The 13,006-nt window shown below is 44.1% G+C and overlaps 1 protein-coding gene across 1 annotated transcript in view; it reads right to left on the bottom strand.

The window, feature by feature from the left end:
* Window positions 1-13,006, bottom strand: part of LOC138968914 (sodium/glucose cotransporter 4-like) — a 40,951-nt gene that overhangs the window by 4,222 nt on the left and 23,723 nt on the right. The window contains exons 7-16 of the mRNA XM_070341588.1: window positions 10,958-11,062; window positions 10,476-10,581; window positions 10,202-10,282; window positions 9,666-9,880; window positions 8,864-8,999; window positions 7,399-7,506; window positions 6,003-6,154; window positions 4,256-4,423; window positions 2,573-2,794; window positions 987-1,098 (exon numbers count right to left, since the gene is read on the bottom strand). Coding sequence (XP_070197689.1) covers window positions 987-1,098; window positions 2,573-2,794; window positions 4,256-4,423; window positions 6,003-6,154; window positions 7,399-7,506; window positions 8,864-8,999; window positions 9,666-9,880; window positions 10,202-10,282; window positions 10,476-10,581; window positions 10,958-11,062 — 1,405 coding nt within the window. The remainder of the gene's footprint in view (window positions 1-986; window positions 1,099-2,572; window positions 2,795-4,255; window positions 4,424-6,002; window positions 6,155-7,398; window positions 7,507-8,863; window positions 9,000-9,665; window positions 9,881-10,201; window positions 10,283-10,475; window positions 10,582-10,957; window positions 11,063-13,006) is intronic.

Below are 13,006 nucleotides of genomic sequence, written 5' to 3'. Positions count from 1 at the left end.
CCAAACACCAAGAAGAAGAAGATGATGATGATGATGATGATGATGATGATGATGATGATGATGATGATGATGATGATGCACCCGATGCACCCGATGCATACACATGTGCATGCCCTTAAGGCCACGCAGAATACGGTATGCTGTGGCTTCAAGGGCCTTCTGGCGTATTCTGGGTATAGTCTGTGGGGGCCTGTGGGCGTGAGCATGATCATGGGGCAATGGCCAATCAGAATCTTTGCGAATCTCACGGCATCTTACAAAGCGCATTTCGGCACTTTGGCAACACCCTTCCCAAATATCTAACCTCGGTACTGCAAAGCTATGAAAAGCTCTTCAAACTACAAAAATACGGAAAGAATTCTTTTAAATACCAAGCCCCTTCTGTTTAAAATTATCTGCCCGCTGACATCCGCAGTTGGTCTTCTTGGATATCCCATGCTACGCCGTATTGCCCTATGGCTGCCCTGGAATACCTATCCTGGACGCCTTATGCCTAAGGTACAATATGTATACAAACAGGTGCATGATGATGATGATGATGATGATGATGATGATGATGATGATGATGATGATGATGATGATGATGAAGAAGAAGAAGAAGAAGAAGAAGAAGAAGAAGAAGAAGAAGAAGAAGAAGAAGAAGAAGAAGAAGAAGAAGAAGAAGAAGAAGAACCAGCCCCCCAAAAAAACAGTTACCCGATCAACCAACCAACCAACCAAAACAAGAAGAAGATGATGATGATAATGATGATGATGATGATGATGATGATGATGATGATGATGATGCTGAGGATGAAGAAGAAGAAGAAGAAGAAGAAGAAGAAGAAGAAGAAGAAGAAGAAGAAGAAGAAGAAGAAGACGACAAAGAACAAGAACAAGAACAAGAACAAGAACCAGCCAAACCAACCAGTTACCTAACTAACCAACCGATCCAGCAGCCAGCCCACCCACCAAGCAACGAAATGACGATTAACTGTAACACTTACTGATGACTGATGAAGGTTTCACTTCCTCCTCGTCCACGCCAAAGTCGTCTTCAGATTCCGTCTCCTCTGGGTCAAGGGTGTCATGACGAGTCCACCACGTCACACGTCGAAGCTGAAACCATGGAGGTTTTTGTGTGTGGATTAGACCTCAAACATGTGGTCTTAAAAATGGAAAGTCTTAACAAATTGAGGTACATGACAGAAAATCTTAAGATCAAGGTGTTAAAAAAGGGGAGGATTGTGGTATAGCCCTTCGATGTGTAGCAACTTTATCCTTTTTTGCGTTTCGTTTTGCTTTTATCGTTTGATTCGTGGTTTGTTGATAAAGATAACCTTGTTTTGAAATCATACACAAACAATCAATGACACTTACAAGAATACCAACAAATAGAACATAGAACAGAAAACATAGAACAGAAAAAAAATAAAAATCTATATAAAAGCAATATACGTCACAAGGGAAACAATATTGCAAATCAGATGACTTATCAAAACTGTGTAACAGTAATCTTGCAACGGAGACAGTGATTCGCCGAATGTACTCCAAATGTGCTAAACCGCGGATATATGACAAAACTCCGAATATATAACAGCGCAATAACTACAAATAGCATCAACACGTTCACAATTTACTTTGCTTTGTGCAAAACACGAAACCCAAGAGTTACACTGTACTTTATTGTCCCATTGCTGGGAAATTTGAGTCGCTTACTCCCCGATGGAAAGAGAGCATACACAAGAGTAGCAATAGTCAGATGTGTGCGTGTTTAGGTGTAATAAGCTACCTGTACTTCCGGCAAAATGACCGAGGTCTTTTAAGTACAAAAGCGGTGATTCTAGAGTGGGACATGGATACCGTCTCTGATGCATCACATAAAATTGACCTGGATGACTACAAGTCCAGTGTTCCACCAATGGGCGGTTCTGGTGAGGTTATGCCCCTTCTTTCTTTCGGCTGGCAACAGGCGGAACCTCGCGGCAAGATCACAGGAGTTGTCTCGCGTTATCACCCCCGAAGCGCTCATTGCATCATGTGCATTGATGTCAAACTTGTCTACATGTGCTTTGACTAGTACTTGTATATTCCAATCCAACCATAAGAAAAGTACCACTATGTGCAGTGATGTGTTGGGTTGCATTTTGCAGGATACGCATATCTGGTAAAACTTAAAGACATTATCAGCCTTCTTAGCTGCGCGCACAGATGTGTGTGTGTGTGTGTGTGTGTGTGTGTGTGTGTGTGTGTGTGTTTGTGTGTGTGTGTGTGTGTGTGTGTGCGCGTGTGTGCGTGTGCGTGCGCGTGTGTGTGTGTGTGTGTGTGTTTGTGTGTTTGTATGTGTGTATGTGTGTATGCGTGTGTGAGTGTGTTTGTGTGTGTGTGTGTGTATGTGTGTGTCAGTGTGTGTGTGTGTGTGTGTGTGTCTGTGTGTGTGTGTGTCTGTCTGTCTGTCTGCGTTAATGCGCTGTAAATACCAATGTATTTTTGCCCCTAATTGAATGTAAAGCGCTCTTTGAGCAATGTTTTCCTGGAAACATGCGCTCTAGAAAAAACGTATCATTATTATAAGTATAAAAGCTTTACCCACCTTCTCTGGGGGCCTGGGCTCAGTGAGGAAAGAGATGACGACGGTGGAGATGAGGGAGACAAAGGAGAGGAGGATGGCGAAGTGCAGGAAGTTGACGTCCTTGAGTACAGCGGGTCTGGTGTCCTCCTCCTGACTGCCGCAGAACGGGGCAGGCATGGCGAAGTCCAGCACCATCCGGATCAACCCCACCACCAGGCTGATCATCAGGCCCCAGAACGCTCCCTGCAGGAGGAGAAAGTCATCTTGGTAAATATACAAATTACGGTGTCCCATATCAGTCTTCGATATGTTACTGACTGATCATCAGGCCCCTGAATGCACCCCGAGGGAGGAGAAAGTCAACATGGTACATTTTCAAAAAGAGGTTTCACATGTATTCTCTATAAAATTATGTCCTTGCCCCCCCTGCGTCTTTTTCCTGTTATCACGTGTCACGAAACAGCTGCGATGAGTTCAGGTGCTGATCATCAGGCCCCAGAACGCACCCTGAGGGAGGAGCAAGTCAACTTAGTAACAGCACCGGTTATACAGTTTCTCATGTTTTCTTCATATGTTTCGTGACCTTGCCCCCTGCGAGTTTTTTCCAGTTTCCACGTGTCACGATGCGATGAGTTCAGGTGCTGAGCATCAGACCCCAGAACGTATCCTGAGGGAGGAGCAAGTGAACTTGGTATTTGTACAAGTTACGGTGTCCCATCCTCCCCATGATGTCCTGACTAGACACCCTGCCACTTTTTCCTGTTTTCCTATCAAGAAACAGCTGCGAGGAGTCGAGATACTGACCATCAGGCCCTTAAATGCATCCTGAGGGATGAAAAAGGGAACTTAGTGCTAGTAGTTTTACCATTTACGGTGTCCCATCTTCGATATGTTACTGACCTGCCTCCCCCCCCCCCCCCCCCCCCACACCCCCCCCCCCCGCTACTTTTCCCTGTTTTAACGTGTCACGAAACAGCTACGATGAGTTCAGGTGCTGCTTTTCAGGCCCCACAATGCACCATGAGGTAGGAGAAAGTCAATTTGGTGATTGTACAAGTTACGGTGTCCCATCCACCATATAACCCCGATCTGACACCCCCTCAACTTACCCTCCACCCCTCCCCCACCCCCCTCTGCGATTTGTTTCCTGCTTTCACGTGTCAAGAAACAGGAGTGAGGAACCCAGATGCTGATTATCAGAATGCACTTTGAGGGATGATAAGGTCAACGTGATATTTTACAACTAGCGGTGTCACATTCTCCATGTGCCACTGAGAGAAATAGCGGAAAATAAAAGGAAATGAACAAAGTCTACCACCACCACCACCACAACTATCACCACCACCACAACAACAACAACAACAACAACAACAACAACAACAACAACAACAACAACAACAACAACAACAACAACAACAACAATTATGATATATGCGTGTGGAAGGAGTGTGAAGTTTTATGCATACACCATAACAAAATCCTGTGCTTTGCATTTGGTAAATAAACTGTTTGACTTTGACTTTGACTTTGACTTTGAACAACAGACAGAAATTTACAGAGGCATACATATAGAGACAGAGATGGAAAGACAGAGACAGAGATGGAAAGACAGAGACGGAGATGCACAGACAGAGAGAAAGAGGGACCAAAACCCTTATACCCAAAGCTAACAAGAACACCTTGGATACAAGACACATGACTCACGGGTTCAGTGGTGCCCTTCCAGAAGAGTGCGAGGAGGAAGACGATGGTCCAGGGCGGGGCCGTGTAGGAGGAGATGGCCTGCAGGTAGCTCCACAACTGACCGCTCTGCGAAGCCTGCAGGATGGGCAGCCACAGGATGCTGATTCCGCATTCCACCAACACGCACACCTGGAGTGATATATAGCAATATTGCTATTTCATATGTTATGTAGATTTCCATTGGTCAATTGGGCAAAACTGAGCTCATTGCAAAAGTGATATCGACGACATTTCCGTCGATATCAGTTTTGATGTCGACGACCTCTTTATTGCTTCCCCACTTCAAAAACAAAGACACCTAAATTTAAAAACAAAAAAATATATATGAAAATGTAATTATCCCAGAATTTAGTTGAGCAAGTGACTAATTATTTTTTGAAAGAGAAAACATTTGGAAATACTGGAAAGTACAAGAAAAGAGTGAACAAAAAGAAATAATAATCAGAGGGAGGGATACGGAACAGCCAAAACTGAGACAAATACTTTTGTAATTTATTTACAGTCAATACAAAATGCCTGGAGAAATAGCAATATATCTAACATTGACGGACTGTGTGACGATGTCTTCTGCTATTGGTCTGTTTCGACAGTGATATCAAAATCTCGACCTCTGGTCTCGATTTTGATGTCACTGTCTCAACAGACCATAGCAAAAGATACCATCACACAGTCCGTCAAGGGGTCCTGATTTGGCCTAAATGGTCCGCTGGACCCATTAAGCAACAGTTAACTAACTAACTAACAGTCCGTCAATATTGGGTAATAGTCGGTTAACTAAATTGTCTGCGACGCCTGAGGGATAGGCAGCCACTGGATGATGACATAGGCTGCTATGGCCCTTCTCCGCCAATACGCACTACATTGGGGTATGCACGTTAAAGATCCCACGATTGACAAAAGGGTCTTTCCTGGCAAAATTGTATAGGCGTAGATAAAAATGTCCACCAAAATACCCGTGTGACCTGGAATTCCGAATAATAGGCCGTGAAAGGTGGATGCAGCGCCAATAGGCTGTTGATCTACTGGTCGATGTGAATGCGTGATATATTGTGTAAAAACTTCCATCTCACACGGCATTAATAGGTAACATGCGCCTTGAGTCGCCTTGTGTGGTGAGATACGTGCGCGATATACATCCTCGTAAATAAATAAATAAATAAATAAATAAACATAAAAAAGATGATGAAAACATAGCCATGTCCGAGTACAAAGATGTGTTTTTAGGGAGACAGATAGACCTCTCTGTGACACCTGCAGGGTGAACCCTGCCTACTCTGCAGTTATATCTGCTATTTAAATCCGTTTTAAACACCCCCTGTTGTTGGTGTGTACAGCTTGTCATATTAACTCTGCCGATCTCTGCTGGCAACGTACATTGCTGCTTATTTTGAACACTGTCCGTAGTGATCACAGTGTACGTGCCATATTTATTTACTGTGCCGACAACACACATAGCTGCTTATTTTAAACACTGTCTGTAGTGTTTATAGTGTGTCATATTTACTCTGCAGTCAATATATGCTTGTTTTAAACAATTCTTAGCCATTATTTACTCTGCCGATTCTACGGGCAAAATACATTATAAGATGTTTGGTGGCTTGTTGACAGACCAGCTTTTTTGTTGGTCCAAGGGGACCATATCGTCTTTTGTTTCATCTTTATCGACCAAGGCCGATCGACCAAGGCGTATCCGGTTTGTCAAACTCACTCTGCCGACGATCATGAGCTCGCCCTGGGTGGCCTTTCGCCTGAAGCGTCTCCAGATGTCCATGGTGAACATGCTACTGGCTGAGTTGAAGATAGAGGTCAGGGAGGACATGAGGGCCGCCAGCAGCGCTGCCAGCATCACCCCGCGCAGACCTGGTGCACGTAGATGACAAAGTGTTCTTAATAAATGAGAGTTAGTTTGTTTGTTTGTTTAACGCCCAGCCGACCACGTAGGGCCATATCAGGGCGGTGCTGCTTTGACATATATAACGTGCGCCACACACAAGACAGAAGTCGCAGCACAGGCTTCATGTCTCACCCAGTCACATTATTCTGATACCGGACCAACCAGTCCTAGCACTAACCCCATAATGCCAGACGCCAGGCGAAGCAGCCACTAGATTGCCAATTTTAAAGTCTTAGGTATGACCCGGCCAGGGTTCGAACCCACGACCTCCCGATCACGGGGCGGACGCCTTTACCACTAGGCCAACCGTGCCGGTATAAATGAGAGACTGGTGCGTGTATATGCTATTGTGTTCTTAATCAATGTGAGACTGGTGCACGTAGATGACAAAGTGTTCTTTTTCAATGTGAGTCTGGTGCACGTAGATGACAAAGTGTTCTTTTTCAATGTGAGTCTGGTGCACGTAGATGACAAAGTGTTCTTTTTCAATGTGAGTCTGGTGCACGTAGATGACAAAGTGTTCTTTTTCAATGTGAGTCTGGTGCACGTAGATGACAAAGTGTTCTTTTTCAATGTGAGACTGGTGCACATAGATCACACAGTGTTCTTAATAAATGTGAGTCTGGTGCACGTAGAGCACACAGTGTTCTTAATAAATGTGAGTCTGGTGCACGTAGATGACAAAGTGTTCTTTTTCAATGTGAGTCTTGTGCGCGTAGCTCATACAGATACAGTGTTCTTTATAAATGTGAGTTTTGAATCTTGATAGACACACCGCGCACGAAGATACAGTGCTCATGGTTATATAGGAATTCAGGAAATAACTTCGCCGGGTGTGTAGGCTATGTGTTGGGAAAGAGTAAAGGCCAGCTTTCCACTGTGACGTTTCCAATCACCAGCGAGGGGCATGCCTCCACTCGTGGTCTTTGTAAATAACGATGACGACAAATTACTCTGTCTCCCTCCCTCTCTCTCTCTCTCTCTCTCTCTCTCTCTCTCTCTCTCTCTCTCTCTCTCTCTCTCTCTCTCTCTCTCTCTCTCTCTCTCTCTCTCTCTCTCTCTCTCTCTCTCTCTCTCTCTCTCTCTCTCTCTCTCTCTCTCTCTCTCTCTCTCTCTCTCTCTCTCTCTCTTTATTCTTGCTTATCTATTACCCTCGATAATAAAGATTTTGTCTTGTCTTGTCTTGTCTTGTCTCTCTCTCTCGTTTTACCTGATGGCATACGCCTGAGCACAAGCAGGGGGTAGGCAATGTTTGTACAACCAGCTCTGTTGCCACAGATGGCCTCACACTTGTCCGGGGTTGCGCAAGCTATGTCATCTGGTATTGAACAAAAACAAGACAGTTAGAATATTATTGGAGCTTTAAAAAAAATTGCATTCTTCGAGGCATAAGTAGGACGACTACAATGCACGACTAAGGAAGCGGGCCGTCCATTAAACGAAGAATCAACATACAGCTTGGCCGAATGAAAACAAAATTAGCGCTACTTACTTACTTCCAGTTTCTCTCTTTTTGTTCTCCCCCCAACCATATCTCCCAGCATCCCTCCCTTCCACTACCTTTCACCCCAAAGTATTCCCACGCTGCTCGCCACATTCTCTCATTTCATGCTTATTTGTGACCCTCCACCATGAAATGAGTCGCATGTCACCTCGCGCGGTTCTGCGCTAGGCATAATATAAGTCCGGGGAGTGTCTGGTAACAGTGTGAAGGTCACCATAGTCACAGGCTTATAACTCGAAAAGTGTTCACTCTATTCTAAAACGGTTTTCACCACTGGATAGAGAATACAAAACTCTTTACGAAAATGTAAAAATATGAAAATCATGAAAAGGTGGCATACGACTCATTTGTCCCTGTGTCCTATATGCATTGGAAGCCGAGAAAACGTACCAGAAATTCTTGGAGGAGGTCCCGCGACTCACACTTGATTATGTGTTATTATACGTAGCGTCAAAAATAATGTAATTGTAAGCTAGTTTCCATACATGAATAGCAAGAAAATATACTTGGCAGGATTTCGAACATGATAAAACGTGTTGCCTGATCTGTGCTGACGCGAACATACTGAATAAACCAAACAGAAATGACAAATAACGCTTTCATGAAGGTCTCACATAACTTACAATATATGTGACCCTCCACCACGAAATGAGTCGCATGTCACCTCGCGCGGTTCTGCGCAAGGCTTAATATAAGTCCGGGGAGTGTCTGGTAACAGTGTGAGGGTCACCTTAGTCACAGGCTTATAACTCAAACAGTTTTCGCTCTTTTCTAAAACGGTTTTCACCACTGGATAGAGCATAAAAACTCTTTATGAAAATGTAATAATATGAAAATCATGCAAAGGTGACATGCGACTCATTCCGTGGTGGAGGGTCACATATTTCCTGGTTTATGGATCCTTAAACCCCCTAAATTTATAATTGGGTTCCCGGGACCCTCTAGGTAAAACATCTGTAGGGAGCCCTGTACAGTGGAACCCCCCTTTTAAGACCCACAAATTTAAGACTACCTCCTTTGTAAGACCCTGTTTTCTCAAATGTTCTGTTCATAACCTCTGTAGATTTACCCCCATTTTAAAACTCCCCCCGTTTTAAGATATGATTTTCTCAAATGTTTGGAGGTCTTAAAAGGGGGGTTCCACTGTACATAGAATCATCTGAGGCCTCACCTGGGAAAAGGATGCGGCTGATCATGCCCGGGATGATCCAGAGGAAGAACGGGAGGATCTTGAGGCCTGCAGCAAACACAGACCCGGCTTTCGCGTGTGTCAGGTTCTTAGCTGACAGACACCGTTGCACCATGATCTAGTGGAAGAGAATTGATAAAAGTATTATAAGTTTATTCACCTTTACCTCAGATAAAAAGCTCATTTCCTTCAAAAGTGAGCATATTCGGTCAGCTGTTCAAAAAAGCGCTCTGACAGCAGTAACGACTTTACTCAAATTAAGCAATCCATAAACTTTAATGGGAACAGCAACAAAAATGACAGTGACAACAACGACAGCAGGAGGAGGCGATGACAAGACATTTCTATAGCTTCATATTCTATTAAAAACCAAACTGAGTCTACTTTAGTCGGGTGTTTGCTCACAGCAAAACATTCTTTCTACAAACAGATCCAACAATACGGACACTTTAACAAACACGTACAAAACAACCAATCGACATTACCATTTCGAAATGACCGTCAAGCCTCACATTTATGGGGATAAGTCGACTTTACAAAGCCTTCTTCCCGAAGCTGATCGCATGAAGCTTTGGCATTGAGCTTTTGGTGCAAAGACTTCACGAAGTCGACTTCGGGCTTAATCAAGGACCGCCTTGAACCCAAGCAGATAGTACAAAACACCACACAAAAGTATTAGACTTGTCAAGAGCATCAAGGACCGCCTTGAACCCAAGCAGATAGTACAAAACACCACACAAAAGTATTAGACTTGTCAAGAGCATTCAACACCACCTCCACCCACCTGGTCAGTGCACCACACCCACAGCCCGAGGGTGGTCAGTCCGAACACGGCCCCTGTCCAGGGGATGTCCCCGGTCACAGGATCCCGCCATATGTGCTGGAAGTCATCGCGGGGCAGACCACACGAGTAGTTCTGGGGGTTCGCCAGGGTGTAGTTCGCTGCCGCCACCTTATACTTCGCCAACATTTCTTCCCAGCCCCCGATCTCCACAAAGCCTGGAATGATGATGGTCAGGGATGAGCTAGGCTTGTGTTAGCACAAGAAAGGTTGTTTAATAGACGAACTCCGAAAATAAATCACCAGCCAATTAACAAGCCAATCACAAGCAAGGGGTGTGTTTGAAACACGTGGACAAGGAGCACGTGTGGATTTATTTGTCCCACTAAAAGTAAGGGTATTCACTCTTTCACAACCCATGCAAACCTGACAGAATAATTTCCGAACCAAGTCTGTTGAATCATCATAAAGAAAGGGGGTTGCCATTGGAAGTTACTATAGAATGTTGAAAACAACTGTTAATAAGATAATATACTCACTAATGGACATGAGGATAAAAGCACCAATCAGCAAAATGATCGTCTGCAGCGTGTCAGTGTATATTACAGCGGCAAGTCCACCTGAAAACATAAAACAATGAACAACATTGGGTATTGGACATTTCTTTGGGTACTTTTTCCAGTTCGAGAATAAATAAACAGAGTATTTTCTTTGGGTAGATTTGTTTGTTTGTTTGTTTGACTGTTTGTTTGTTTGTTTGTTTGTTTGTTTGTGTTTGCTTGTTTGTGTGTTTGTTTGTTTGCTTGTTCCCACCTGCCACAGTGTAGATAGCGGTGACCATCAGAATGAGGACGACACACAGGTAGAGGTTCCAGCCCAACAGCTGCTGCATGAAAATGGCGCCAGAGTAGATCTCAGCCTGTGCAAACGCGAAAGAAACCCGTTGTTCACAACACGGCTAAAAACAGTCACAAATAAAAATAATGGACGCAGTCCATAAAAGAACGACTGTGCCGACAGGTATGCCCCAAGACAAAACCCCAACCCCCTCCCAAATCCCCCCATTCCCCCATTCCCCCATCCCCCTCCACACCCCCCCCCCCTCATGCTTACTATCAAACATCAAAAAGTAAAAACAACGGGAATAGATTGTCTACTGCAAACACAATAGAAACAACTGTTGTGAGTTTTGATCAGATAACATTGCCATGGATCGGCGCTTAATATTCGAGCCTCGATCGTTAACCCTCACTTTGATTTACACAATTAAATATGCAAATCTCTTTTCCACTCACCGTGATCTTGGTAAGAACGTAAAGGATGAGGGCGAGACAAGACAAGTATACCCGCAATCTCTTCCCCCCGAACCTCTTCTTCAGGTACTCTGGCATTGTGAAAGCCTGTGGGGAAGAACTTGACAGTCAAATAAAACGCGCGTACGTGCGGGCTTGCGTGCGTGTGTGTGTGTGTGTGTGTGTGTGTGTGTGTGTGTGTGTGTGTGTGTGTGTGTGTGTGTGTGTGTGTGTGTGTGTGTGTGTGTGTATGTGTGTGTGTGTGTGTGTGTGTGTGTGTGTGTGTGTGTGTGTGTGTGTGTGTGTGTGTTAAATTGTATGCTGTTAATCTTATACTGTCTTGATGTTGTTGCTTTCGCATATGTATTTCGCTTGTTGATCTTTTCTCCTTCTTTTTCCCTTCTACAGATCCCCGTATCGTCCGCCAAATATAATAACATATTGCTTTCAAGAGCACGTGTATAAGCCTTGCTTGTTGTGCTCCATGTGCTAATTGATTGTATGCGGCTTTGTTATCTGTAAAAAACAAAACTGAATAAAATTGTTTAAACCAATAAAACGGACAGGTAAAAATGCACCCACTGCAATTGTGCATTTCTGTCCTCAATTAATTATATATTGATGATGATGATGATGATGATGATGATGATGATGATGATGATGATGATGATGATGATGATGATGATGATGATGATGATGATGATGATGATGATGATGATGATGATGATATGATGAGGATGAGGATGATGATGATGATGATGGATTTTGTATTTTAAATATCAGCACAGATCCCAAAATGTTGTTTCGCTTCCACCACCATTAGCCGAAAAATACCACACACAGAACACATATCTTCATGATCGACCTGCTTCAGATAAGGAAAATTCAAGTCTCGTTGAAAAAAAAACCGCGAAAAGATAGTTCTGAAATCCAGTGAGCGCTTTAGTTCGGTGAAATCAAATGGTATGATTTGCATACATCCTCGTACTCTTTTGTTCTCTGACATAATTATGGTATTTCTTCTTCTTTGTTCATCGGTTTACGGTTTTTACGTATATGGCCGTTGGACGAGGTCGTTTAAGCAGCCATACGCCGCTTTCGGGGATGCTCATGTTTAATATACAGTAGTACCTGCCATATCCGGTCACCCATTAGTCATTGCAAAGGTGACCGCAAATATCAGGTGGCCGTCCATTACAGGCCCCCTCCTCCTCAAAAAAACAAACCAAAAACACGATCAAGTTTTCATGAAGAAAAGAAAGCGATCATCCATGAGCCGCCGATTCATTGTCTCTGTTAGTTTTGCTTTCGTTTATACATCTTAATTATTTGCGTGTTTAACTCGATCGTCCTGGCTAAGCTATTGTTTTGTATGTTTCTATGTGTGTTGTTTGGATTATTATATGTATTTGAGTGTCAGATAAACAAGTGTTTCAAACTCACATCAGCTGTGATCGATCCGGAAGTGACTGCCGTAAATGTACATGTATGCGCATGTCTGTATTTACAGTTTGCGCATGCGTAAGTATTCATGTCGTCTGCTCGTGCTGTGCCGTCTGTGCACACAACACACACACACACACACACACACACACACACACGCACACACCACAGGCGCTCGCCCGCGAAAGTGATAAGTGGCCGTTAAGTGGCCGCTCCTGTCGAGTAAGAGGGGCACCTTAGGGAAAAAATCAGTGACCGTTGACCGCGTCAGACAGGTTAACGGCCATTAAGAGTCAATTATAGAAGGAAAACTCATTAGTCATGGGAAAGCTGGCCGCTCCGGGCAGGTTCACGCCCACGAAAGGGCCGGAAATGGAAGGGACTACTGTATTCATGTTTCTATAACTCACCAAACTCTGACATGGATTACAGGATCGTTTCCGTGCGAACTCGGTCTTGTGCTTGCGTGTACACACGAAGGGGGATAAGGCACTAGCAGGTCTGCACATAAGTTGACCTGGGAGATCGGAATAATCTCCCCCCTTAACCAACCAGGCGCGCCCAGTATTCGAACCCACGACCTTCCGCTTAAGAGGCCGGTGTCTTATC

Source organism: Littorina saxatilis, linkage group LG6 (genome assembly GCF_037325665.1).
Source record: "Littorina saxatilis isolate snail1 linkage group LG6, US_GU_Lsax_2.0, whole genome shotgun sequence".
In the NCBI taxonomy this organism is placed as follows: domain Eukaryota; kingdom Metazoa; phylum Mollusca; class Gastropoda; order Littorinimorpha; family Littorinidae; genus Littorina; species Littorina saxatilis.
The sequence above is the reverse complement of the archived record's forward strand: the minus strand, read 5'-3'. Positions and strand labels throughout refer to the sequence as shown.